The 25,908-nt window shown below is 49.4% G+C and overlaps 2 protein-coding genes across 5 annotated transcripts in view; both read left to right on the plus strand.

Annotated features, from left to right (window-relative positions):
* The first annotated feature begins 1,925 nt into the window (after positions 1-1,925).
* On the plus strand, positions 1,926-3,670 carry ID3 (inhibitor of DNA binding 3). The gene is made up of 3 exons (XM_010979854.2): positions 1,926-2,430; positions 2,551-2,633; positions 3,179-3,670. Exons 1-2 carry the CDS (start codon positions 2,131-2,133, stop codon positions 2,608-2,610), a joined length of 360 nt encoding a protein of 119 aa, XP_010978156.1. The 5' UTR covers positions 1,926-2,130; the 3' UTR covers positions 2,611-2,633; positions 3,179-3,670.
* Positions 3,671-21,206: 17,536 nt separating this feature from the next.
* Positions 21,207-25,908, plus strand: part of E2F2 (E2F transcription factor 2) — a 61,252-nt gene continuing 56,550 nt past the window's right edge. For all 4 annotated transcript variants that reach the window (XR_010383938.1, XR_010383939.1, XR_010383940.1 and 1 more), the window contains exon 1: positions 21,207-21,903. Coding sequence is in view for 1 of the 4 variants with exons in the window: in XM_010979863.3 (XP_010978165.3) it covers positions 21,652-21,903 (252 nt within the window). In the remaining 3 variants the exon portion in view is untranslated. The remainder of the gene's footprint in view (positions 21,904-25,908) is intronic.

Raw genomic sequence — 25,908 nt, forward strand, 5'->3', positions numbered from 1 at the left:
TTATTTAAGTAAAAGAGAATGGGGATTTGAACATAAATCTGCCTGGTCCTGAAGGCCATGATTTTTCTAGAACCTCCTGGGCTTGACCATTTTGCACAACCATGGAAGTCTGCATGATAGAAAAGCAAAGGGTTTTCTATTTGATCATTCAGGAGTCCTAAAGCCACCATTTTCCCTTCCCATGACTAAAGAGCTGGCATGCTCTTCACTTGACATCTGTAGCATGTATAGACTGATATGTCCATTCACAGGATATTTTCATCCTCTTTCTTATACTAAGGCCAGCCTTGAAAACATTCATATTTCAGGAAGAAATCTTTTGAAGACCTCTTTCTTGGGACACAGAGCCCTGTGGTATGACAGCAAAGAACAAGGCTTCAGGGCTGGCTCTGCCATTACTTATGGTGTGACCTTGGAAATATTTTATAGGTCCTTTATGGACCCTTTACCATCCCACACCTGCCTGTCCAAATTTCATAAAGCCTTAGACTTCTAGAGATGGAAAGGATTTAAAACAATCACTTAGCACCATTTCCCCATTTTATTCACAAGGCAACTAAGGCCAGGGTACCTGGGCTTCTTCAAGATCACATGACAAATATTGACAGAGCTGGGATGTTGAACCTAGGACTCCTAATTCCCAGTGGAGTGTCCTTTTTACTATGACTATTTTGATACTCTCTTAACTCTGAGCTCCCATTGTCCTGTTAATCAGTGCCACATACTATAGAAGTCTCTCAATTGTTTCCTGTGTTATTCTTGTCTCCTCAAATTGTGAGATTCTTGAGAGCAAGAGCCACTGTTTTATGTGAAGCAACTTCATAAATATTTACCAACTGATTGATTGAGAAAGCAACCATTGGGGAATCCCACCTGGTCAGTTCCAAGATGGAAACCAGCAGACTGCAGATTCCCAAAAGTCCTGGGAAATGACAAGGCAACAAGCAAAGAACACTGAATGCAATGTCCTGTTTCAATACGGGGCTTACTTGCCTGTCCCCTGGTCCCTTTCCTGGGCTCTCAGATAGAGCTGAAGCCACTTCAGCAGGCTAAGAATAATCAAGTCCAGGTGGCCTGCCCTTCCATATCAGAAAGGGACAGACAATAGAGTGATGAAATTACCAATTGTTTTCTGCATAGAGGTGTGTGGAGAATGGGGGGCAAGAGGGAAGGGAGAGTTAAATGATTCGCTGACCCAACTGGGGCTCCTAAAAGGGTTACATAGAAATCATCCCATCTGTCACCCCGTATTTAAAACCCTGTCCAAAATTCTAATCAAACTCACTTTCAAAACATAACTGGGCATGTATTTGGCTCTTTATGCAGTGTATGGGGCCAGAGGGTGGGAGCTGTTTTCCTTCCCCATGCAAAAAGCACGGATTCAGGCTGCTTTCTTTCTTTTTTTCTTTTTCCCCTGTTGCTCAAATAAATAGTGTTCTTTGCTCAAACCCCCTTTTCCTCCTCCTCCTGCAATCTCAGCGCCTAGCCCAAATCTGTTTTCTTCATTGTAACCTCAGCTTCACCGCAATTAATTTTTTCCCCCTCTGGTCACAAGATAATTCCTGACGCCAGTGAGTCTGGAGGTCAGACGAACAGCAAATTGGGGAACAAGGCGGCACTAATTCCTTACAAGTTTCCCTTGAAAAATCTTTTGCTTAAAAAAAAAAACTTCTTTGCTGTTCAGGGATTTATGACCTCGGAGAACTGTGGGTTCGAACCAGTGTTGGGCTGTGGATGGACTGGCAGGAGGCAGGGGAGCTCTAAGATCTGGGGCGCTGCCAGGAAAAGGCAAATTCTTAAAGTTAATGGTTTTAAGTGATTTTTTCAAATACTTGCTGGCAAAGAGGCCCGCCTCTCCCCAGTATCAGCGCTTCCTCATTCTTTGAATCCGCGGCTCCGCGGTATTCGGCGTCAGACCGGCCAGAGGAAGCCTGTTTGCAATTTAACCGGGTTGTGAACGCCCAGGGTCGACGGAGGCGGGGCCGAGGCGGGCTGTTTTGCATAGAGGGGCGTGCCTTCCAGGCGGGTTCTATAAATGCAGACCTCCGCCAGCGTGCCCGCATTGCAAGCTGCTCAAGGGGTTCCTTACCTTAACTCTTCCTTTCCGCATTTCCAACCTCATTTTTCAACATGAAGGCGCTAAGTCCGGTCCGCGGCTGTTATGAGGCGGTGTGCTGCCTGTCGGAACGCAGCCTGGCCATCGCGCGGGGCCGCGGCAAGGGCCCGGGAGCCGAGGAGCCGCTGAGCCTGCTGGACGACATGAACCACTGCTACTCGCGTCTGCGGGAACTGGTACCGGGGGTCCCGCGAGGCACTCAGCTTAGCCAGGTGGAAATCCTGCAGCGCGTCATCGACTACATCCTCGACCTGCAGGTGGTCCTGGCGGAGCCGGCTCCTGGACCCCCAGACGGCCCGCATCTTCCCATCCAGGTGCGCGTGGGCGTGCTCGGGAGCCGGGGCGGGGCTGAGCTGAGCTCCAGGGCTGGGATGCTGCTGGACCCCTAGAACTTCCAAGTGCCATGCATAATTCTCCCCTCTCCTTTCTCTCAGACAGCCGAGCTCGCTCCGGAACTTGTGATCTCCAGCGACCAAAGGAGCTTCTGCCACTGACCTGGCCGTCCCGGCGCCTCCAGGTAAGTACCCACGCCTTCTCCCGGGGGCGGGGAAGGGGGAGGGCTGCTGCTTAAACAGCAATTCCTGGAAATGGTGGGCCCTTTAAGAAATTACCGCCCTCCCGGCTTGGGGAAACTGAGGCCAGAGAGTTGCAAGTGACTTGCGCGTGGTCACAAACGAATGACGGAACCAATTCCCATCCGATCGTTTCAACTTTAAACGCTCATTGTCCCTGTCCTCCTCAAGTGGCCAAAAACGTGAGAAAGTAGGCGCAGGTACGACTAAGTAAAATAGCCGGTCTGTTTGTAGGTTGCAGTCGTAAAAGGAGCCGTGTTTTCCTCAGCCCCCTCCCAACTAGTGTCAATTCTAAGAAGGAGGGGTGATGGAAGCTCCGCCTGTGGTCCTTTGGCGCCAACTGGGTGGGGGCAGCGTGGGGCGCGGAGTTATCAGCTGGAGGTAGAGACCAAGTTTCCTCCCTGGCGCCGGCCAGTCTGCGAACGGCCCCCGCCTCGGCGCGCTCGGCGGAAACTGATGGCTCCCTGGTCTTCTTTGCTCCCCCGCCCAGAACACAGGTGCTGGCGCCCGTTCCGCCTGGGACCCCGGGACCCTCTGCGACCGGAAGCCCGAGGGCATGGATGGGCCCCAACCTCGCCGTGCCCACTTGACTTCCCCAAACCCCTGCCTCGAGGCTGGACTTGCGCCCGGGAGCGAAGGACTGTGAACTTGGGTGGCCTAAAGAGCCAGAGCTAGCTCTGGGCACCAGCTGGGCAACCTCCCCCAGCCCCCACCCCACCCTCAAGTTTTAAAGACTGTCTTTCAGAATATGGAGGTGTGTGTGTTGAGGGGGGTGGCTGCTCTCCAAACTCTGCCAAGGCAGCGGTAGAGCTGGTCTTCTGGTCTCCTTGGAGAAAGGCTCTGTTGCCCTGATTATGAACTCTATAATAGAGTATTTAGCTTTTGTACCTTTTTTGCAGGAAGGTAACTTTCTGTAACCACGCAATGTATATTAAACTTTTTATAAAAGTTAACATTTTGCATAATAAACAGTTTTTAAACACTTGTGTATATAATTTGATTCCTAAAGTGCTAACACTCTTTATCACAAGGCTGAATTTGGGGGGAATAAATTAATGTCTTTCTTGGAGCTTGCGAAAAGCAAACTTGCTCATTCCCTTAAAAGGGAGATGGGAGAATAGCCAGTTAAGACTGGGGAAGAGGGGGGAGTAGAAAGGGCTTGTGATGGAGTCCCACAACCACTGGGTGAAGAGAAGAGCCTTGCCCTGTTCCCTCATTGTATAGGTGAAGGGACACTAGGGAGGGGAAGTGACTGGCACATGCCCACCCAGCAAGTTAGGGGCTGAGGATAGAAATCAGGTTTCCTGAGTCCTAGTTCTTAGGTCCCTTGAGAGCTGTTTTGGTAAGTAGCAGATGGCTGTCCTCTTCAATGCCATTAATTATTCGTGATGTCTTTCTAGCAGAGGATATGAAAGAGGAGCCTCACCTGGTGCCCAGATGGGTGGTGGTCCGTGGTCGATAGACCCATTTCAGAGATGAATAAACAAACCTTTGGGCGTGGTTTCATTTCCCTCCTCACGTTCTCTGGTTTAGTTTCTTGGGCTTCCAAAGTTGGAGAAAACTGAGGGATCTCTTCCCTCAAATCCCCAACCACTCTGATCAGAAGGATTTTGGTGCTGGCTGAGAAATACAGGAACAAATCTCTCTACTACGCAGCATTGGAAGACTGACCTGAGAGTGAGAATTTGAGGAAAAGTCCCTACAGCCCTCATTTCTGATATTTCTTTCCCGTAACACTTCCACTGGAAGCCTACTCTGTAAGCATCTTAGCCCTATTTCAGAAATGGAGAAATTGAGGCTTAGTGGGATAATGGGTCTGAATGAGGTTTGTATAGACCCTTGAGAGGCAGAGATGGGATTTTAACCTTAACCACAGTAACTATAATTGTAGTGAACAGGAGCGGAACCCGAGACTGGCCATCCCATGGGGCCTAGTCTGAGAACTGGGCAGATGGCAAGACCCCCCAAACCATGCTATCCTCCTTTGCCCCCCATCTAGCAGTTCCTTAGGTGGGTTCTACCAGGCGCCTGGCCTCATTAGATTCCTGTTTATGATATGATCTCATCCGTGTGTTGGCCCCTGGCATGAGTTACTTCAATATTTCATAACAAACAGGTCACGTCATCACCCTTCATGCCTTAACCCCAGTGAGCTTTCAGGGGTGAACAGGGGCATGCGGTGAGGAGGCAAAATCTGTCTTTGCTAACCATCCTCCTAGCTGATAGGTGTCCTTAACCTGTTTCCTGGTCTGCTCCAATGATCTGATGAAAGGTATGAACACACTCTTCAGAAAATAAACACACACACACAATTGCAGAGCAATAGCATACCTCCAATGCCCTGGGAAGCCCTCAGTCCCCGTATGAGGAAATCTTGCTTCAAACAAAGTAAATACAAGACCCAGGCTGGGTCTACCTTGGATCATTTGTTAGGGGTGCTATGCTGGCTCTGGAGTTAGCCACACATGGGTGCAAATCCTTGCTCTGCTATGTACTAGCTGTATGACTGCAAGCTAGAGACTGCCTCTATGGAGCCTCATTTTTCACATCTGTATGGATTGCTGATCTTGAGGATACAGTTCTGATACACCTGGCCCCACATTATAGCATTAACTGCAATGGAGCCAGGCACTTAACTGAGTGTCTGTGCCCTTTCACAGCATGCTGCTTCCAGCTCGCTCAGAAATTGCAGGACTGTGGAAGGCTAAGAAGAACTGAATTGCTCATCTGCCATGTGGCCTTGAGCAAGCCACTTCACCTCTACAAACCTCTCTCCTCCCTTGCTCAGCAACTGATGGTTCCTGTACTGCTGCCTCCCTGGATAGAAGATAATGGTGGGAAAGTTCTTTGAAATGCATCACACACCTACAAGGTATTATTAAGCTAATTCCAAGGAAATTGCCTGTCAGGTCTGCTGAGACTGAGCTGTTCAGGAGGCTGGGACAAAAGCTGAAACCAGCACGCCAATTCATTAGTCATTAGAGAGTGAAAGCAGTTTGGCCCTAGGTCGGAAAACTCTCTGAGAGAGGATATTTGTCTTCTGTCATAAACACCCATCAAGTGCCTACCAGGTGCCAGGCTCTGTTTTATCTTAATTTTTTCTAATCCTCACCATAACCCAGCAAAGTGGGTATCATTATTTCCATTTTACAGAGGAAACAGACTCAGAGAGGCTGAATAATTTGATCCAGGTCACACAGCAAGGAAGTGGCACAGCAAGAATTAGGAAACCCAACTCCATCTAGCTTCTAAGTTCATGTTCTCACTTCTGTTCCGGGCCAATTGTCCCCCCTCGCCATTCCCTGCACCTGGCACATGTTTGGTCCCGAGTAGGTTGCTTCCTGAATGTAAGTATTAAGCCCACCTCAGATCTCTCTCTCATTTGTGAAAAGGGGATGATGGTACTCGTTTTGTAGGTTTGTGGTTCGAATTAAAGATAGATGCATAAAGCATGTATCAGGCTCCCTGAAAAGACAAGATTCACTACTGAGTTTTACACTCAATATTGCATCAGCTCTGAAAAACGGACTTTTGAGAGGGGATTTTTACTTTGTAAATTAAAAAAAAAAAAAAAAACAGGTTCAGAACAGGCAAAGTAATTTGCCCATGGCCACACAGCTCCTAAGTAACAAAGCAAGGATTCAAATTCATGCTTGTGACACCGGAGATGGTGCCCTTTCCAAGAAGGCCATTTATAGCCCTCCTTAGCTGTGCAGTCCCCTGATAGCCTTCAATTATCTGTCTTCCCGGTCTCATCACCTCTCACGGCCACCAATCTTAATTCCCCAGGCTACATCCTAAAAACCTCTCGTCGCTCATTCTTGCTCGCAGAACTGCTTCTGCGAGTCCCCTCTGCCCGCCCTCCAGGGAGAACCACTCCCCACCGGCCGCTTCTCAGCGCCGGGGCAGGGGCGGAGTCTCGGCCCACGTGGCCCAGAGCCCGGCTGGGCGGGGCCGAGGTGACCCCGCCCTCGCCCCGCCCCCGGCCCGGCGACCCGCGCTCCCCCCGCGGGCCCTGGGGGCCGCTCGCAGGTGTTCGCTGGCGCCCGGATGTCTGAGCTCTGGCTCCGCTCTGGCTCCGGCTCCCTCCGCAGCCATCGGGCGGGGCTCCCAGCCCATCCGGAGCCTCGCGGCGCCCCCGCTGCTCTGCCAGCAGTGCGGCCTCCCGTTTCCCAGCCTCCCGGCCTGGGGGGCCCCCCACCCAGCGGAGTTGCTGACCCGACTGCTCTCCTGCTGCCCCCAGCTGTGCTCGAGCCGCTGCAGCCTCGGTGCGCCCCCACCCGTCTTCCTGCCTCGGCAGCTTTGCCCGGGCCCTGGCGGCCAACCTGGATCGCACCCCGTTCCTTCCTTCCTTCGTTCTTTCAGGCGACTTGCATTCCTCGAGCGCCTGCGACGTGCCCCGCACAAGGCCTCTACGACCTTCCGAGGGTGGCCCCAGGCCCACCGGGGTCCTCCGGGAAGCCTCTGCCCTCTGCCCCAGTCTCCCTCCCCACCCCTCCCGACTCTCCTCTCTGATGTCGTTTCACTCACAGAGTGTAGCATTTACTTGTTCTCTGATTATTTCTCCTGTTAAGCGTCAGTCAGTGGCAAGGTTAAGGGATCGCTTTGTGACCAAAATCAGGGGTCAGTCTGAAAGTAGGGTAAGGGGTTAGAGTGTGGCCAGAATTGGGGTTCAGCCAGACTGAAGCAGGATTTGGAGATAATTGTGGGTAGAAGTTAGCAGCGGTCAGTCTACGGCCGGGCTTAACAGACAGGGTGTGAAGGTTAGTCTGGATAGCATCAATGGCCAAGGTTAGTGAGTCAGTCTTTGAGTAGGGTCAGTGGACAGTCTGGATCAGAGTTATAGGTCACCCAGAGACCAGGATTTGGGGATTGCCTTTGACAAGCCAGATAAGGGGAGGAGGAGGATGTAGCCCTCTGAACTCAGATTCATATCCCTCCATGGCTGGGGGCTGACCATGGCCATCCTCTGCATCACCCAGGCTGGGGAGCTAGCCATCCATCTGGGGCACTTCCTGTCCTCAACTCCACCCTGCTCCTACCTCATGCCAGAGGTTGGAGGCAAAACCCTCATTGGGCCAGACCATGGTCAGACTGTCAGTAACCCTGGCATGGCAGAAGGACCTTAGGCTTCCCAGGGACTCCACCTTGGAGCCACCCATGTTTAACAGGTAAGTTGATGCTCTTTCCTGTACCTTCTGTCACCTGTTCATACATCTAAAGGCTGTCAGGGACGGAAGGACCCTTAGAGTTCACACATGTGGCCCAGAGAGGGGAAGGAGACTGCTCAGGGACACACAGCAAGTTAGTGGTCAAGGCAAGACTTGAACCCATGCCTCTTATCTTTCTGTCTAGGGCTCTTTTCGTGATACTCTGCCTACCCTGAGCAAGGATTGTTATTCCCACTTTAGAGATGGGGCAGCTGAGGCCCTGAGAGGCTTCAGGACTCACACAGCTCTCATAGAGGGACTGCAAGGGGTGGTGGACTGCACAGCCCCCTATCTGAGGATCTGGAAATGTGAATTCAGGGAATAAGGATTCCCTAAAGCATTGTCTCCTTGTCACTGCCACCCAGCTCCCTCCCTCCCATCCTCATTAGGAGCAATGAAACAAGGGTGGCCAAGCGATGCTGGGGAGGGGAGAGAACACTTTTTAAGAACTGCTGGGGAAAAGCTTAGCTGGGTTCTTATGGAAACATATGGAACTCATTACCCTAAGTCGAGGTGGTTGCTGGCCAGCTGGCAGTTGGTTTGGGGCTCAAAGTGTGTGTTGTGTGGCAATGAGAGTACCCAGGACAGACTCCCCAGAATAACCCTTCCACTCCCTGATCCACGTTCTTCCTGAACCTGGTTTTGTTCCCAGCGTATGCCATTTTTAGCATTAAAAAACGGGTTTCAAGATACCAGGTACTGGGCTACTCTAGGTTACGGGGGGAGGAGACAAGAACTTGGGGACCATCAAGACCCACACCCCCCCACCACCACCCACACCACGACTCACACATATCCCTTCCCCACCACATCCCTGGCAGGTCTTACAAGTGGGTCCAGATGCATGAAGGGTTGATCCCAGCTTCCCTGGAGGGTTCATCCAGGTGGGCTCAGGGGCCTAAATGTTGGTCCCTCATCCTGTCAATCACATTTCCCATGGCAGATTTGACTTCATATTCAAAGCCAGCAGCAAGAAAGTTTTCAAAAGAGGCCATTCATTAGTGCACAGCATTTTAATCAACGTGGTAATAGGAGAGTGGGGTGCTGTCTCCATTTCACCCCTGTGAGGCTCATGGATTTATGGGACCTGCCAAAGTTCACCCTGGAGTGAGTCTCAGAGCCCAGGTCTCCAACACAGCCTCCACATCCCGTCCTGTTGATGTCTGCAGCTCTTTTAAAACTTGGTACAAACCATTGGTTATATAGATTGGCTTCACCCAGTCACCACAGCCCTCCTGAGCTCTCTGTGAGTTTGGGAATCAGATGGATACTGGATAAAATCCTAGCTTTGTTGTGTATCTGCTGTGCCATCACAGATCAATTATTCATCCTTTCAAAGCCTCATATTGTCACTGTGATGATTAAAGTAGATGGCATTTGTAAAGCACTTGGTGCTCGGTCAGCCCTGGGTGACTGACCCCAACCACAGAGCTTGCTGGACATGGTTGTCAGATTCCTCACATAATTCTTCCCTCATTTTTCAGGGTGTTGGCATCATCCAATCACAGCATCTCAGTACTGCCTGTCCAGCATGGGTGCTCTTCAGAGCCCTTTCACACACACACAGGAGTATCTGACCAGCAGGACAGTTCTGTGCAGGGACTTATAAAAGCAGGGCTGCAGGCCAGCATCTCCAGTCTCAGGCTCTGCCACCTTGCACGAGCTTCTCCACCTCTCCGAGCCTCAGAGATCCAGCAGGGAGCCACCAGTGTCCTACCGATGCTTTAGTGAGGGACTAAAAGTACAGCACCTAGAAGCCTGCCAGCACATGGAGACACTCAGTAAGTCACAGCTGGAGTTAGGAATAGTCCTATTTCACAGATGGAGAAACTTTGAGTCTCAGAGAGGGTAAGTGACTCATCCAATGTCATGTGGAAAGATCCCACCACAGACCTGGGGATTAAAAACCAGGTCTTCACACTCCCAGTCAGTGCCCAGCTACCTCTTTCTTATTATTGGGATTTGTAATTATTTTATGACAAAGGTGTTTTCACCTGGTGGAAGGACAGAGCTTCTGACCCTGTGAACCTGTCCAGGCTCAGCCTGATCCAGAACAAGCTCACCCGTGAAAGCACCCCTCTCTAGAAGAGAACAGGGCTGGGGGTTGAGATAGGAAGGACATGACCCAGAGGCTGGTGGAGCTGGAGGCCAGACACGCTGGGATCATGGGTATCACCAGTAGCTTTGTGATCAGACAGACCTGTCTCTGCCACTTCTTAGCTGTGTGACCAGCAAAGTGATACCACCTCTCTGAGCTTCAGTATTTTGTCTATAAAATTTCCCAATAGTACCTCCTTCATAGGGTTGTTAATAGGAATTAAATAAGACCACAGAGGTGGAGTACCTGGCATAGATGAGCAGCTCGAAATTGGCAGCCCTTACAATTTTATCAAAATGAAGTGTATTTATGAATCTTTTTGTAAACTTTCCATTGAGCAAACAATGGATGATACAGATGTTCTAATATCTGGCTACTGAAATGCCTGTGAGTGTCCACACACCTCCACTTACTAACAATGTGAACTTGGACAAATTCCTTGACTTCTGTCATTCTCAATGTCTGCATCTATAAAATGGGGTTATTCAAAGTCCCTACCATAAACAGTTGTGAGCATAAATTAGGTAACATATAGAACTCTCAGACTAGTGCATGGCACATAATAGGAACCTCCCAAATGCTAGCTGTCGTTCGTTATCTTAGCATACCATGTGAAGTTTGTGTTCTCATACATTCTATAGCCATCTGTGCTTTTACATAAAGTCGGAAGTCTCCATTTTTAAAAAATAAAATTGACGTTTCAGAAGATGTACAGATTTTTATCACATGGTTTTAAGAGATTCAGCGCCCAGCGCATTTCACACACTGCTACACATGCGCGTGTACACACACACGTGCACATACAACTTTGAAGAAGGCCATGCTACACTGTGTTGCTTCCCAAATGGGATGAAACAAGCCCTTTTACCTTGGAGAGCTGCCCGCACGTGCCACTCATCCTGCACAGTGGAGTGAGGCAAGAAGCTTGGTGATCACCTCTCAGCAGGAGTATTCCTTGGCAAAACTGACCTAAGAGGAAGTCCTGGCTCTGGCTGTGAACGTGAGTGTCAGAGCCCAGGTCTCAGTCCTGGTTCTGTCTGCTCCTCCCTGTGCAAGCCTGGGCATGTAGCTTCACCTCTCGGAGCTTTGGCTTCTCATCTGTGAAAGGGGGCTGATGGTTTCTACCTTTCAGGGTTGTTGAGCGGGTTAGAGAAATGTACAAAAAGTGTCTGACACACAGTCATTACTCTATAAATGAGAGTTCTTAAAAGCCTGGCTGGTTTTTTAACCCAGTAAAAGCTATCTTTTTTTTTTTTTATAGTTTTTAATAAAACAGGGTTATGATCTGTGTGCCTTATAATAATTAATACACTTTATTCCTTTTTTCAAAAATTGAAATATAGTTGATTTACAATATTGTGTTAGTTTCAAGTGTACAGCACGGTGATTCAGTTATATATATATATGTATGTATCTATATTCTTTTTCGATTCTTTTTCCATTATAGTTCATTACAAGATACTGAGTATAGTTCCCTGGGCTATACAGTAAGTCCTTGTTTATTTTATGTAGAGTGATGTGCAGCTGTTAACCCCATACTCCCAAAATTTATCCCTCCCCCACCACCTGCTTTGGTAGCCATAAGTTTTCTATGTCTGTGAATCTGTTTCTGTTTTGTAAATAAGTTCATTTGTATTACTTTTTAGATTCCACATACAAGTGATATCATATATTTGTCTTTCTCTGACTTACTTCACTTAGTATGCTAATCTGTAGGTCCATCCATATTGCTGCAAATGGCATTATTTCATTCTTTTTGATGGCTAATATTCCATTGTATATACACATACCACATCTTCTTAAACCAATCATCTGGGCATTTGGGTTGTTCCCATGTCTTGGCTGTTGTAAATAGTGCAAATATTGGGATGCATGGATCTTTTCAGATTAGAGCTTTTGTCTTTTCTGGATATATATCCAGGAGTAGGATTGCTGGATCATCTGATTAATACACTTTATTGCTTTTAAAACACATTTGTTAATCAAATAAAGGTGATTTTTCTCCTAAAATTATTTTTTTCCATTTTATTCATATTTTACAATATCTGGGCATGTCATTGGAGCCCACTGAGCCTCAGTTTCCTTATCTCTAAAATGGGAAGAATGCCTTCCTCACAAGGTTGTTTTGAGAATTGAGTGAGATGGTGTATGTCAAAAGTACATTGTAGAGTCCAACAAGTGTAGGAGTTTTGTTGTTTTTTTTTTTTTTTGTACCCCCAATATCCCTCTCATGAGGATGAATTCCTCAAAGACAGGAGGGAGTTTTATTTACTTTTGTATCCCCAGCATTGAATGTGTAGTCATAAATTTAATAATAGTGGTAATGATGATAAGAACTTCCATTTCCTGAACACTGAACTGTGTGCGAGACTCTGGGCTCAGTTTATCTTTATGGGAGGATGAGTGATAGACATTTAAAAGTTTTGGATTCCCTCTGCTGATCATTTAAAGGTGAAGGGATTGTTTTAACTCTTCTCTTGGGCAAGTTCAGTCTTCCATTCTGCAGACAAATTATTTTTATTCTTGAGTCTTATGTATTGTTTGGCCAATCCAGTTGAATAACAGTCATTGCAAGCTGCAGTTTCCTTATCTATAAAATAGGGCTAATGATCAGCTTGCCTCCTATAAAGGTGTCTCATAAATGACAAAAACTTTCCCTGCTCCTTCCTTTCCTCCCCACCTACACACACTCTTTCCTTGGAGAAGAAGGTGGTGACAGGACAAGGTGATTAAACTGGGAGGCAGAGAGCTGAGTCCGTTTACCTCTCTGGGCTTTTGTTTCTTTTTTTGATCAGGGTGGCAGATCCTTCTGGAATAATTCCCTGGTTCTCAGACCCTCCACATTCTGCCTACTTCAGCTAATCTCCCTTATCTGCCATAGCATCACAGAGTCAACCCTCTCAAATACGTGATTGTGTGTTGTATGTTCCAGGTAGATTTAAGTCTAGAAGGCAGAGTTGTGTGTTAAGGATTTGATCTCACTTTTCCAAGCACTTTCATATCATCGTCTCATCTCATCCTTAATAAACTTTTCAAAGTCCCCCAGTTACACCTGAGGCAGCTAAGGCCTGGAGAGAAGAAGGACTTTGGTTAAGAGCCAACCCTGTAACCCAAGACATGCTATGAGCATGTCTGAGGTCTGGTACTCTCTGGGTACCTTCTTGACACCAGACTTTGTGCCTCCTTCTTCCTCACAGTCATTTTATAAAGCAGACGCTGCCCCCACTTTCCACGTAAGGAAACTGAGATTCAGGCAGATAAAATAATTTGCCGAAGTCATACAGCAGTAAAAGGTAGAATCATGATTTCATCAGGGCTGACTCCAAAATGTGTGCTTTTTATTTAATACCCTGAGGCCTCTGGAGCTTTCCTGTGTGGGAGCCTCGTAGGTGGCCTCTCCTGAATCTCTGCGGCAGTAACCATGTACCCTAAAGCAAGGAGTGATTGCCAAGGCTGACCTCCACGCCCCACTCTCTCAGCCCCGGCAGCTGGGGTCAGGGGACTCACAGAGCAGGGCACACAAGGCCCCTGCTGCAGCAGTGATCTGCATGGAGTAGCCCCCCCCCATCCCTGAAGCCCATTGTCTCCCCAGGAGACAATACAGATAAAGGACCCAGCCTAGTGGGCTGCCGGCATCAATCTGTAACCATGGAAACCCCTAGGGAGACAATTCCAAAGCCCTCCCTGCCACCCTCCAGCCTGCAGCTGTGGCTTCCAGGAGCCCAGCCTCCAGCAGAAGGGGTATTGCTGATAGTTGCCGCCCCTCATCACTACTACCACCAAATGGGACACAGCTGGGCTCCCCTCAACATACATCCTCCCACCCTCCCCCCACCCCGAGTCCAGAACTGCTATTGGCAAAGGGGCCTTGGGTGCATTTAAGGCCTAAACCTTATTTCTTTTGCAAGGTTAGTTCTGTGAGGTTACATGTGGGTGAGATGTCATTGATCGCCTGGTTGGGCACAGAGGAAAAAAAATCTCAGCCTAATTCTTAACTATTGAACAGTCAACTAGGGCGGCCCTGAGAAGATATTAGATCTTCAGCACATGACTTCCCCCTGGTGGCCATTTGTTGAAATTGTCAATTTTGGACCTCGAGAGGAACAAAATTGACCACCTCTTTTTCCTGGACGTCTACTGTGTTCCAGACGCCCACACATATCAGATCTAATCCTCACAACCACCCTACGAGGTGAGTGTTCTTATCCTCTCTGAAGCCAAGGCTTTCAAGCATACCCAGAAGGAAAGATAGATAGCAGAGTGATGGAGAGGGTGAATCCAGACTGCCCTCACCTGTTCCACCATCACCAGTCCTATGATCCTGGGAAAATAACCTAAACTCTCTGAGTCCTAGTTTCTTCACCTATAAAGTGAGGGTGATACAATGCATACTTCACAGGGATGTTGTGAGGATTATATAAGATAAGACTGACAAGCCTTCCGAACAGTGACTGGCGCATAGTAAATAAAACTCTGTGCCCTGACACTTAAGCTGTGTGCCTTCAGGCATAGCATTGAGCTGCTCAGTTCTTTCACCTGTAAATGGGGCTACTAGTGGCTTCCTCTTAGGATACCATGGTAACTGAAGTGGATTTCGGGTGTGAATGTCCGTACTTTGCTACTCAATTAGTATCATTTTTGATCTGCTTTTCTGGGGGAGGAGTGATCATGTGGGCAGAGGAATGGACGGAAGGATGCTTCTGCTCTCTCTCCATAGACGAGGAGAAAGAGATAACTGAGAATTCTGGCTCCTGCGACCTCTTTGGCTTGCAGAGTCACAGAGCCTCTGATGGTAGCCAGAGACTTCTCCTGGGAAAAGATTGGGAGTGGCCTCTCAACTCTTCCAAAAATCTTTCACTGAGTTTAATTCAATAAGCAATTCTTGGGCTTCTGCTCTGCGATGGGCACTGGGCTGGATTTTGGGGTGTGAAGATAAAAAAGACAAGGGGTACTTTAAATCTGGTGGGGAAGGACAGACCAGAAAAACAACTGTAATTACAATGAGAAATAATGACAGATTGAGATTCCCAACAGGAGGTGGGGAGCAGGGGTCAGAGTCAGCTTCTGAGAAATGGGTGCTATAAGCTATCACTACGCGTACCCATCCTGTGGCCAATACCACTTGGATTTCGAAGACTGAATGTCTTGCTTACTTCAAAAGAATTCTGAGTCTTACAGTTCAGTGTAAGTGATCCAGTGTTTTGATGTTGCTGTCCCAGGTTTTAATTCTGTTAGACTGAAGATTTCAAATACACCCATTTTTTATTGACTTATTTGAGATCATGTGTAGCCATGGGGTACACAGCATTCTCAATGACGTGTATCCGAGACACTGGTGTCTGAGAGCAGGCCTCTCTTTTTTTCCTGGTGGAAAAGGTGGAGAAAAGCACCATAAGCAGAGAATAGCATAGGCAAACAGGGAGAGCAGAGAGGGTGTCAGAAAAAGTGTGTTTGGTCACAGCCTAAGGTCCCTATGTGAAGGAGGCTGAAAATCAGAGGGGCTGGCAGGGTGTGGGGTGGGGTGGTCAGGCCATGCTGGGGAGCCCTTTGCAAGACCATAAGCTAGAGAGGGAAAAGGTCAGGTGTGCATTTTAAAGAGTTTCTTCAGGGAAAGGGGGGAATAGATTGATAATCACATGAATTGTAGGTTGTGCTTCCCCAGGCCCCTCTGGGCACCTCTCTTGGGACCTGAATCTAACTGCCCTCCTCCAATGAGACCCAGGAGACCCAACATCTGTGAAAAACATCTTCAGGCTCTGGAAACATCTGGAAAGAATCTAGCCAATCTGGCAGCCCTGGCCTTCCTGGCAGGGCTGCATCTTTCACATTCTTTTTCTCCTCCCCAAGTCCATAGGAGGTTAGTTAACTTGCCAAATAGATAGACTCACCCGCTTTTGGCAGGTACCGGAGTTCACCTTTAGATGGCAGCCTTAACCCTTAAACCCCACCAGCTTCCACCCAAAGGCCGGAGGGAAGGGGACATGAGCTAATAAATATGAAAGATGCAACCACCCTCTCAGGTGCCCATCATTATCTCCATCTTACAGTTGAGAAAACTAAGGCACTGAGAGGTGAAGCCACCCTTCTAAGGTCACACAGATAGGTGGAACTCAGCCTCTCTGAGCCTCAGTTTCCTCATCTGTAAGATGAAACTGCCCAACCCCGGCAACATTAATGTATCTTCTGTCTGTATAGATTTGCCTATTCTAGACATTTCACATAAATGGAATAATACAATATGTAGCCTTTTGTGTCTGGTTTCTTCCACTAAGCATAATGTTTTCAAGGTTCATCCATGTTGGAGCAGGTTATCAGCACTTCATTTCTTTTTATGGCGGAATAATATCCCTTTGTAGGGATATACCACATCCATTCATCAGTTGATGGACATTTGAGTTGTTTCCACGTTTCACATATTATGAATAATGCTGCTGTGAACATTCATGTATTTTTTTTGTGCAAACATTTGTTTTAAGTTCCCTTGGGTATACATCTAGGAGTGGTGGTAACTCTGTGTATAACTTTTTGAGGACCTGCCAAACTGTTTTCCAAAGTGGATACACCAAGTTACATTCCCACCAGCAATGTATGAGGGTTCCAGTTTCTCCACATCCTGGCCAACACCTGTTACTGTCAGCCTTTTTTATTATAGCCATTCTACTGGGTGTGAATTTTGTTGTAGTTTTGATTTTCATTTCCTTAATGACTAATGATGTTGAGCATCTTTTTGTGTATTGGTTGGCCTCTATATATCTTCTTTGGAGAATTGTCCATTTAAATCCTTTATCTTCCCAATACATTTTGGTAGTATTATGCCAAATACACACACACACATATGCACAGAGCACATTCACATACCATCCCAGATTTACTTCAACTATCACAATAGTCCTGTGAGGCAGCCATAATTAGCCCCATTTCTCAGGTGAAGAAACTGAGGCCCAGAATAGTGCAATGATATACCCAAGAGCACACAGCTTCAGGAGGGTCAGGGCCCAGAGTTTTATTTATTTGACAAACATTTATATAGTATTTACTATGTGCCAGTCCGGACAACCCATGAACCTCACATTCCAACAATTTTCCAGTGAAAGTATTATTATCACTAGCAGAACTTCCCTGAAGCAGCAACTTCTTTCTTTCTTAAAAAATAACTTTTTCTCTCCAATTACCAACGTAATACATGCTTATTTTAGAATAGCTGGAAAAGACTATACAGAGATGCCCAAATATGATGCAGCAGAGAATTTCCCCTCTTCCTTCCCACAGCTCCAATTTGACTTCTGTCTAATTTTGGATTTATACGAACAAACAACACACTGGGGAGCCCCAGAACGAGAGATCTGTGCCTTCAGGAAGCTTCTAGAAAGCATTTGTATTTTGATAAGTAGGACTTTGAGGCATTTTTCAGGAGAAGATACACCAGGGATTAGATACACCAGCTGGCGTGGAAGTTTGCTTTGGTTGGGGGGCTTTTGGGTCTGGCTGGAACAGGGGCTTCCCTCCCTTACTGGCTGTGCAGCTTCTCTTAATGTCCCCGGTGCCTCAACATCCTCATCTGGAAAATGGGACTAGCATCCCTAACTTAGCTAGTCTTGGGCACACTCTCCCCACTCCCAGCAACGTCTGCAGTGTGGAACCCTTGGTTCACTGGCAGAACATACCCTCCTTCAATGCAGTTGGTTCTAGGGCTGAATTTTTTGTTCAAAATGGCTCAGTGCCTTGGGAGACAGAGATCTGAGTTCAGATCCTGGTTCCACCTTTAACCAGCCCTTGGTCAAGTCCCTGTGTTTGAGCCTCAGTTTCCTCATTGTGTCTATGTTATAGGGTAGTTGGGAGGTTTCAGTACAATAAATGCATGTACAGTGCCTGGCTGGTGCTTTACACTGAGGAAGTGCTCAGGAAACATGAGCTCTTATTATCATCATCACTTATGTGCAGGCCTCCCATGTGCCTGGCACTCTCAGGGAGAGGGGCACAAAGGAGAAAACACAGCCTAGGTCCTGCTCCCAAGGAGTCTGAAGTTTTGTTGGATATCTGGCTGCAGATGCTTTGCTCCTGCCACTCCACCATTTGAGTTGGGCCTTGAGGGATGGGTCTGGCTTGAGCCCATGGGGATGGAAGGGAGGAAGGGCCTTGTGGATATGGAGCCATGTAAGCGAAGCCAGGAAATGGGAGAGTGTAAGGCGTGAATGGAAAACTCCAGGCATTTTCATTCAGTTCCATGTGAGGGCCTCTCTGGTCCATCTCACACAAATCTCAGTGAAAATATAGTAAATCTACTATGCACCTCTCCTAGGACTTTATATGCAACACACATTGACTTCTCACAGTAAACAGAAGGGCCACTTTTGCCATTCCCATTTCACAGATGAGTCAACTGAGGCTCAGAGAGGTCTGGCCCACTGACTAAGAATACAACACCAGGAATGGATGGGGCAGGAATTCAAGTTCAGAGAAACAGAAGGCAGACCGGTGTCCCACACCTCTTGCAGGAATTAGTTCCCAGGCAGTGAAACTCTAAAGCCAGCCCGAAACTCAGGTGCAGAGAGCTGGCTCTCAGCCCCCTTGCTGGCTCCTTTCTTTCATCTCAGCCCCACCCTGCCACCCCCATTTCCCTTCCTGGCCCTGGGGCCCTGCTCCTTTCCCAAACCTGCTCTTCCACAATTCCTTCCAGGTTCCCTCATCTGTAAAATGGGGATAATAATAGTGCCTGTCTCAGAGGGGTGAGGATCAGAGGCAATGTCCAAGTGCTTGGAGCCCAGCACACAGTAGGTTCTGTGAATATTAACGATCATCATCGCCATCATCATTTTAATAATATCCCTCAAGTCCTGTGAAATGGGCCGAGTGGAAGCATTATCAGTGTTTGATGCTTGAGGAAACTGATGATGTGATGTGAGCAGCAGGCTGTCCAGTGGCACCCCACTGGGAAGTGGAGAATGTGACTTGAGTCGGGGCCAGCTGAACCTCTGACTTCAGATCTCGTTAGCTTCTGCCACTGTTTGCTGGGAAGATGAGTGAATCATTTAATCAATATTTATTACCCATCTTCTGCATGTGAAGCCAGGCCCTAGATGCTGAGGGGCATTCAGAGAGAGATACCACCCAGTCCCTTGAGGGAGCTTAGGACCTAACAGATAAACAAGGCATGAAAACAAAGCCTTGTTTGTTGAGGCAGAACGCATGAAGCCTCCGAAGAGGGCAAGAGACCCTCTAACCAGGAGAGGGGAGGCAGGCAAGGAAGGCTTCCCCGAGGAGGTGACATTTAAACTGGGCCCTAAAGCTTTTATCCATGTGGCCCCTGAGGGAAGAAGGCACTGGAGGTACCATCAGCCGTGTGGGTGGGGCAGCAACTCCTGGAGGCCTGTCACCAGGCTCTTCAAGGTGTAACAGAACCTCTGAGTTCAAGGTGAATGAAGGTTGTCATGATAAATGTTTTCCGAAAACTTGTCATAGAGGATGGCCGTGAGAAAACCACTAGGAGCACAACTGCATGTAACAAGCATATAAATATTTGCACATGAAATGTTCAAGTCCTTAGCTGTGGTCGTTAAAAATTCCTCATTGCCTCAAAAGTGTGGGGTACAATATTTTTGAAGGAAGAATGAAGAATTGGATTAAGAAGACATTAATTGAAGCAAAAGATAAGAATTAATATTTTATTTCACATTGATCATCTCACAAGAAGTCACATAGTAAAATACATATTCAAATGATTTTAATTGCTGGTCAATAAAGTCCATTTCTTAAAAAAAAAATTAAATTTAAAAAAATAAATAAACTGGACCATGAAAGACAAGTGAAATGTGTAGACTGGAGTAAAGGGGGCCTGTGTCCTAGAGATAAGGCCAGAGATGTAACCACAGCTGCCATGTCTTGAGGTTCCTTATGAAGCAGGCTCTGTGCTGAGAGCTTGACATGCATTATCTCATGAGATTTCCCCACAATCTTACGAGGTGAGTGTTACTAGGGATAAGAAAACCCAAGCTCAGAGAGTTTACAAAACTTGCCTGGGGTCACACAGCTAAGTAAAGTGACTAGGCCTGGGTATTCTGCAAAGTCTGAGCTCTTCATCACCATGCGTTATTGCTACCTCATCCTCAAAATCCGAGGATGAGGTATTAAGCTGGGAACTGACTCTGAAGTGCTTTGAATGCCAGGCTCAGACTTGCATAGAAATCACATGCACCAGGCAGGACTCAGCAGACCTGGAATTCAGCGGCAGCTTCGAGCAGCTCTGCCACTCACTAGCCCAGGTCACTTCTCTGAGCCTTGGCCACTCTAAACTGGAGAGGTGAGGAATTTAAGTGGATCATCAGCAGTGAGGAAGGCAAGACCTGTGACAAAAGGATTGTTTAGGAGAAACCTGGAGATGTTCAAATATTTACTGAGTGTTGGGCTCTGGGGAAACAACTGTGAACTGGTCAGAGCTCTGCACTCTGGACCCCTACCCAAGCCTGCAGGGGGTGAGCACAACTTGGGAGAGTGGGGGAGGAGCCTTTTATTGGAACAAACAAGGGATCAGGAGCTGACCTGTCCCAGATTGAACTACCAGATCTCAAGTCACTGAAGCTCTCTGTGTGAACTTGGGCAAGTCACCTAGACTTTCAGACTGTCCATCTTTATCACGAAGACCACCATTCCTCTTCTGAGGATTGTTGGATTAAATTAAATAAAATAAGACGTAATTACCTGGCAACTGTGGGCACTTAATAGATGTATCTCCCTATGAAGAGGTATATACATGTTAGGCTCCGCCCCTCGCCCCGTTGCCAAGAACAGGTTCCTGGCTTTCGTTTTACAGGGGGAAAGAATGTAAATACCTATATGTTAGCTGAGCTATAATACAGACTACCAAAAGGTCTGGGGCCTGGGCAATGTACCGCTGGGTCGGGGCTCAGGTCAGAACTCCGCGCCAAAATGTTTCCCCGCGCCGACCCCAGGGAATTCGGGCCCAGTCCCCAGAGTGCGGCTGTCTCTGCGCTGTGTTGGAACCACCCTCGCAGTCTGTTTTTCTGCCAGGCGACAGCAGGTGTGGTGGCCCCTTTAAGCAGCAAGCTCGTGTTGCAATCGCCGCCTTGGGGACGGGTCCTTTCTGAGGGGTGGAGCCTGTCCCTGTTGCAGCGACCAACCGAAGTGCGGCATTTTCCGCGGGAGATCCGAATTTCGCGGCACGCAGTTTCGCGCTAAAAAAAAAAAAAAGAAAAAAAGAAGCAGAGAAAAGCTCAGGGACTCGAGAGCGAGGCGAGAGGGAGTCGTTGCAATCAGTCCCCCTCCCCCGTCCGAGAGCATCGCATTTCTGCCGGGCCCGCAGCCACCCCAGAGAACCCCTCCCTGGAGCCGGCCGGACCGCAAGCGCCGAAGCCTTTGGGGGCACTGGGCCCTAGCGGGTCGCGGCCGCCCTCGGGGCGGAGCAGCCCCTGGCCGTGCCGCCGCCGCCGGGCGATCTCCAAGCGGCGATCTCCAAGCGCTGCCCGGCTCGGCGGCGGGCCAGGAGGGGAGGGTCCGGCCTTGCCCCGCCGGCGCTCCATTGGCGGCTTCCCCCGGCCTCCCCGCCATGCCGCGGGCGGTGTGAGCCGCCGCGGGCTCGGGAGCCCGCCGGTGTCGGCGGGCGCGCCAGGCCCGGCTGGGGAGCTGGGGGCTGGGCTCGCCATGCTGCGAGGGCCCCGGGCCCTGGCTCCGGCCGCCGGGCCGTCCCCCAAGGGGCTGCCCGCGATGAGCCCCACCGAGCTGTGGTCGCCTGGCCTCAGCAGCCCCCAGCTCTGCCCGGCCACCACCACCTACTACACCCAGCTGTACCCGCAGACTGTGCCTCCGGCTGCAGCGCCAGGCACCTGCCTCGACGCCACCCCCCACGGACCTGAGGGTCAAGCTGTGCGATGCGTGCCGGCTGGCCGGCTGCCGGTAATGCTGGGGACCCTCCACACCCACGCTTCCTTCTCTGCTTTTCCGGGTGTGGGAGAGGCGGGATGGGCGCCAGAGACCCAGTTTGAGTGAAGCAGGTAGAGTCTGGGGAGGGAGAAGGGGAGTCTTCAGCTTCCAGAACAACCCATTGCCCCCAATAGCTGAGTAGAACAGCGTTTCATTTTCAGACTTGGGATGAAATAACCTCATCCCCTGGAGCAGAATGGAATGAGCACTGGGTCAGGAGTGTGGAGACCCAACCCACCACCCCCAGTGCACCCTGTGACCTTGGGGAAGGCCATGGAATCAACTTTGCTGTCATTCATTCATTTTTTCATTCATTGTTTATAGCCCAGAAACTAGTACTGGGCACCTGCTATTGTCCAGGGTTCCCGCACTGAGCTGAGCCTGGGGTATGTGGGGACTTTAAAATAGGGGGCAGGTCTCTTAGGGGACACTGTGGGGACTTTAAAATTTTGAGACTCCAAATTTTCCATTCAGCTAACTCTTTCCCCATTATCTGCCCTAGGTCCTCCCCCAGGCCCAGTCTTCCATCCCAGACAGCCAGTAGCAGGTGCAAGTTGGGGGCAGCCCCCTGGAGTTCCTGTTCAGATTGACTCTTCCCTCTTCAAGCCCCCAGGCCATTGCCAGGGAGGGCCCAAAGTGTGGTGGCACCAGGCACAGGGTGTGTTTTGTGGGAGTGGAATTCCTGGAGCCCATGAGAATCGAAACAACCACAGGGTAGGGGTGGAGTGGGAAGAGCCCTGAGGGAGTGGGGGTGGCAGTTAGGGAGCCTGGTTTCTTGTCCTGATTGCCACTAATACACTGTGTCCTTGGACCAGTCTTGGCCCCAATTTGGGCTTCAGTTTTCTTTTCTTGAAAGTGTGTGTGTGTGGGGGGGGGTAGCTGTGGGACTAACTCATTTCAGGTCTCTTCCAGCTCCAGGTCCTGTATTTTAGGAGCAAGCTCCAGGGTGGGGAAACGGGGATGTTGTAGGTTTGCTTTGTTGTAAGTGGTGAATTTAGTTCAGGTACAGGGGATAGACCACCCGCTCTGCCCCAGAGGCATCTGATCAGACTTTAATCATTCAGCAGGCACAGGCCCCCAGCTGTCTCTGGCTGTAGGCAGATTCCCCACTCCCTGCTACGGGAATCATGCTTTGCCCATGCTCACGGCTTTAACCTTTTCAGAGCCCCTTCCTGCACATTATTACAACTAGGAGGAAGGAGGCAGGAGTGCTATTCCTATTTTACAGGTCAAGCAGCCAAAGAAAACCAGGACTTTGTATCTGTCTTTTGTTCAGCAGTTTACAGCCTAAAGCAGTTTTGCCCCCTGTGAAGTAAGGTGCTATTAGTAGCTCCATATTGCAGGAGGGAACTGAGGCTCAGAGAGGGCATGTGACCTGTCCAAGGTCGTACAGGGAGGTGTCTAACCCACAAGGCAGGTGATCATTAGTCTCTTCTCTGCAGCCTTGACTTTCTCCAGTCCTGCCTGATTAAGAGCTGGGTGCCCGCAGGGAGGGGGCTCAGTGGTGGGCCCATTCTCTCCTCTGGCCAGCTGCTTTCAGGCGACTAGTCAGAGTTTCAGTAACAGCTGTGGTTTTGAACTGCTTCCCTCCCAGAGGAGCCAAGTGCATCTGTCTGTACCTCCCTCCCGAAGGGGCTCAGAGATCACAGCAAGAATGACTCTCTTTTACTGAATGCCTCTGGTGTGCCAGGCACTGCTTGGCACTCTTCACATTCGCTATCTTGGTCAAGATGCCTGGGACCAGAGGAATCTTACAGATGAGGAAACTGAGCAGAGACGTGATATCACTTGTCCAAGTCCCAGGCCAAGAAGTAGGAGAGTCTCCTTACATCAGATCACCCTAAAGGCCTCCAGGGCCCAGAGCCCTTTCTCCTGTCAGTCCCCAGCTGCCCCGTGCCCCGCAACCCTGTGGGCAGGTCTTGACCCCCTGCTTACTCATTTTAACAGGGTGTGACCTGGAGCAGCTCCAAACCTAACCCTGGGTGTGGCCTCTTGCTTTGTGGCCAGACTGCAAAGTGCAGGGTGAGCAGGATTTGTTGGGGAGCTGCTGTTTAAAGGGACCTTAGGCACTGCCCTGGGATGGCAACGAAGTTCAATGGCAGAATGAAGGCGGGAACCCAGGTCTCCTCGCTCCCTGGCTGGAGTGCTCTCCACCACCTCTGGAGAAGGCGTGGGATGCTTCTTGGTTGAGTCCCTACACCAGCCGGTGGGGTACATGGCCTCACTCTGTGTCATCCCTGCAGGAACCTGTGAAGAGGGTGGGATTCTGCAGAGTTCTTTCCTTTTCGTTTGTCTGTATTTTCCAAATATCCTCTGAGACCAGGGAAGAAAATGAAGACTTTAATGAAAAACCCTACAAGGCGGGTCAGATGAGGAAATGTAGGCCTCGGGAGGCAGGGCAGCGAGTCCCTCCCAGGCTACCTGGAGGCAGAGCGGGGATCTGGAAGCGAGGCTCTCAACTCCTTACACTGGCTCCTACCCCCACTATCTCTCTTAGGACTTGGAGCTTCGGAGAGACCTGGCTCCACTCCCTGTGTGACCTTGGCCAGGTCACTTCCCCTCCTCTGAGCCCCAGTTTCCTCACCTTGCTGCCCATAGCAGGTATGTCTGGGATCTCTGGCCTTCTCACGTCTAGGGCTGAAGGAGCATTGCTTGTCTCCCTTGAGGTTGGCAGGCCTGTGAGAAACAGCCCAGGGGCTGCCTGAGAGGGTCAGGTTAGAGCCGAGCTGGCCTTTGCTCTCGGCACATCTCCCGCACTCCTGAGCTCACCTGGGACCTTTCCCCTTGCCAGTGCCCCTGCTGCTTCAGCGACCGCAGCTCCCCATCCCTGTGTGAGCACGCGCTCTGCCGCACTCTCACCGCATCCTCGGTAGTGGGGAGCATAGCATCCCCATTTTACAGATGGAGCTCAAGAGGTCAGTGGACTTGCCCAGCTCACCAAGCCTAGATGGGAACCCAGGCAGCTCCAACTCCAAGGCCTGTACTCAGCCTCTCCTTGGCCCTCCTCCTGGGCTTGTCCTTTGCTACTTCTGGTCTGCGGGCTCAGGTTTATCCATGAGCTGACTTTTCTCTGGGCAGTGCTCGAATGTGTCAGAGAGATGTCCTCAAGAAGGGGACACTTTGCTGCTTAGGGATCCTGATAGCACAGGATAAGGGCAAAGGAGAGCAAGAAAAGGGAGAGGGCTGGTGTGTATGTGTGTGTGTGTGTGCGTGTGTGTGTGTGTGTAAAGGAAAGTGATGTGGGCAGGTAGGCATAGCTAGGCCCTGGCTCAAATTCCTGCAAATTCTTGGGCAATGTGCGTGGGTTGGAGCTGAGCAGCCTGATACAAGGCTTTTGAGTCAGACAGACCTGAGTTCAAACTCTGCCCTTTGTCTGTGTGACCTTGGGCATGTGGCTTAACCTCTCTCAGTCTCCACTTGTCTGCCAAGAAGGATTGCCGTACTGAGGTAGAACGGATGAACAAGTGTAGAACAAGTGTAGGAGGTCCTCCCCTCCTCCCTGCTCTGCAGGTAGTGAGGTTCTTCCTGTTGTGTTCTGTGAGCTCAGCAGCGGCTGGCTTCTGTCAAGTGGGGGATGTGAGTGGGGTTGGGGAGAGACTGGGCTGCCACCTCTGCCTTAGGTAGAACTCAGCCTGACTTTTCCTTTCCCTGTCCTTGGTGTTCCTTCTGAGGGATGGATGCAGGATCCTGGGCTGGACAACCTTGATCAGGATTGATAAAGACCTTGGACCTCACCAGGTCTCAGTTACTTCAGCTGTAAAATGGGGATTCGTGGTGTTAGAAAGATTCAGTGAGGTGATGAATGCTGGGGTTTGGTCTGAGGCAGGTAGAAGGTCTCAGCGAATGATTGGGACTTGTTCTATAGACAAGATGGGGCTAGATCAGGTCACCTTTCCTAGAATCTAGCATCTCACCAGCTGGGAGATTAGAAAAGGAATATTCCAGAGAGACTTCAAGAGCAATAAGCAAGGAGGTAAT

Source organism: Camelus dromedarius, chromosome 14 (assembly GCF_036321535.1).
Source record: "Camelus dromedarius isolate mCamDro1 chromosome 14, mCamDro1.pat, whole genome shotgun sequence".
Lineage (NCBI taxonomy): Eukaryota > Metazoa > Chordata > Mammalia > Artiodactyla > Camelidae > Camelus > Camelus dromedarius.

Excerpts from the sequence above, each read along its gene's own strand:
- ID3 (XM_010979854.2), top strand. The coding sequence starts at position 2,131 with ATGAAGGCGCTAAGTCCGGTCCGCGGCTGTTATGAGGCGGTGTGCTGC. Across the intron at positions 2,431-2,550 it reads GCCCGCATCTTCCCATCCAG|ACAGCCGAGCTCGCTCCGGA; the intron begins GTGCGCGTGGGC and ends CCTTTCTCTCAG.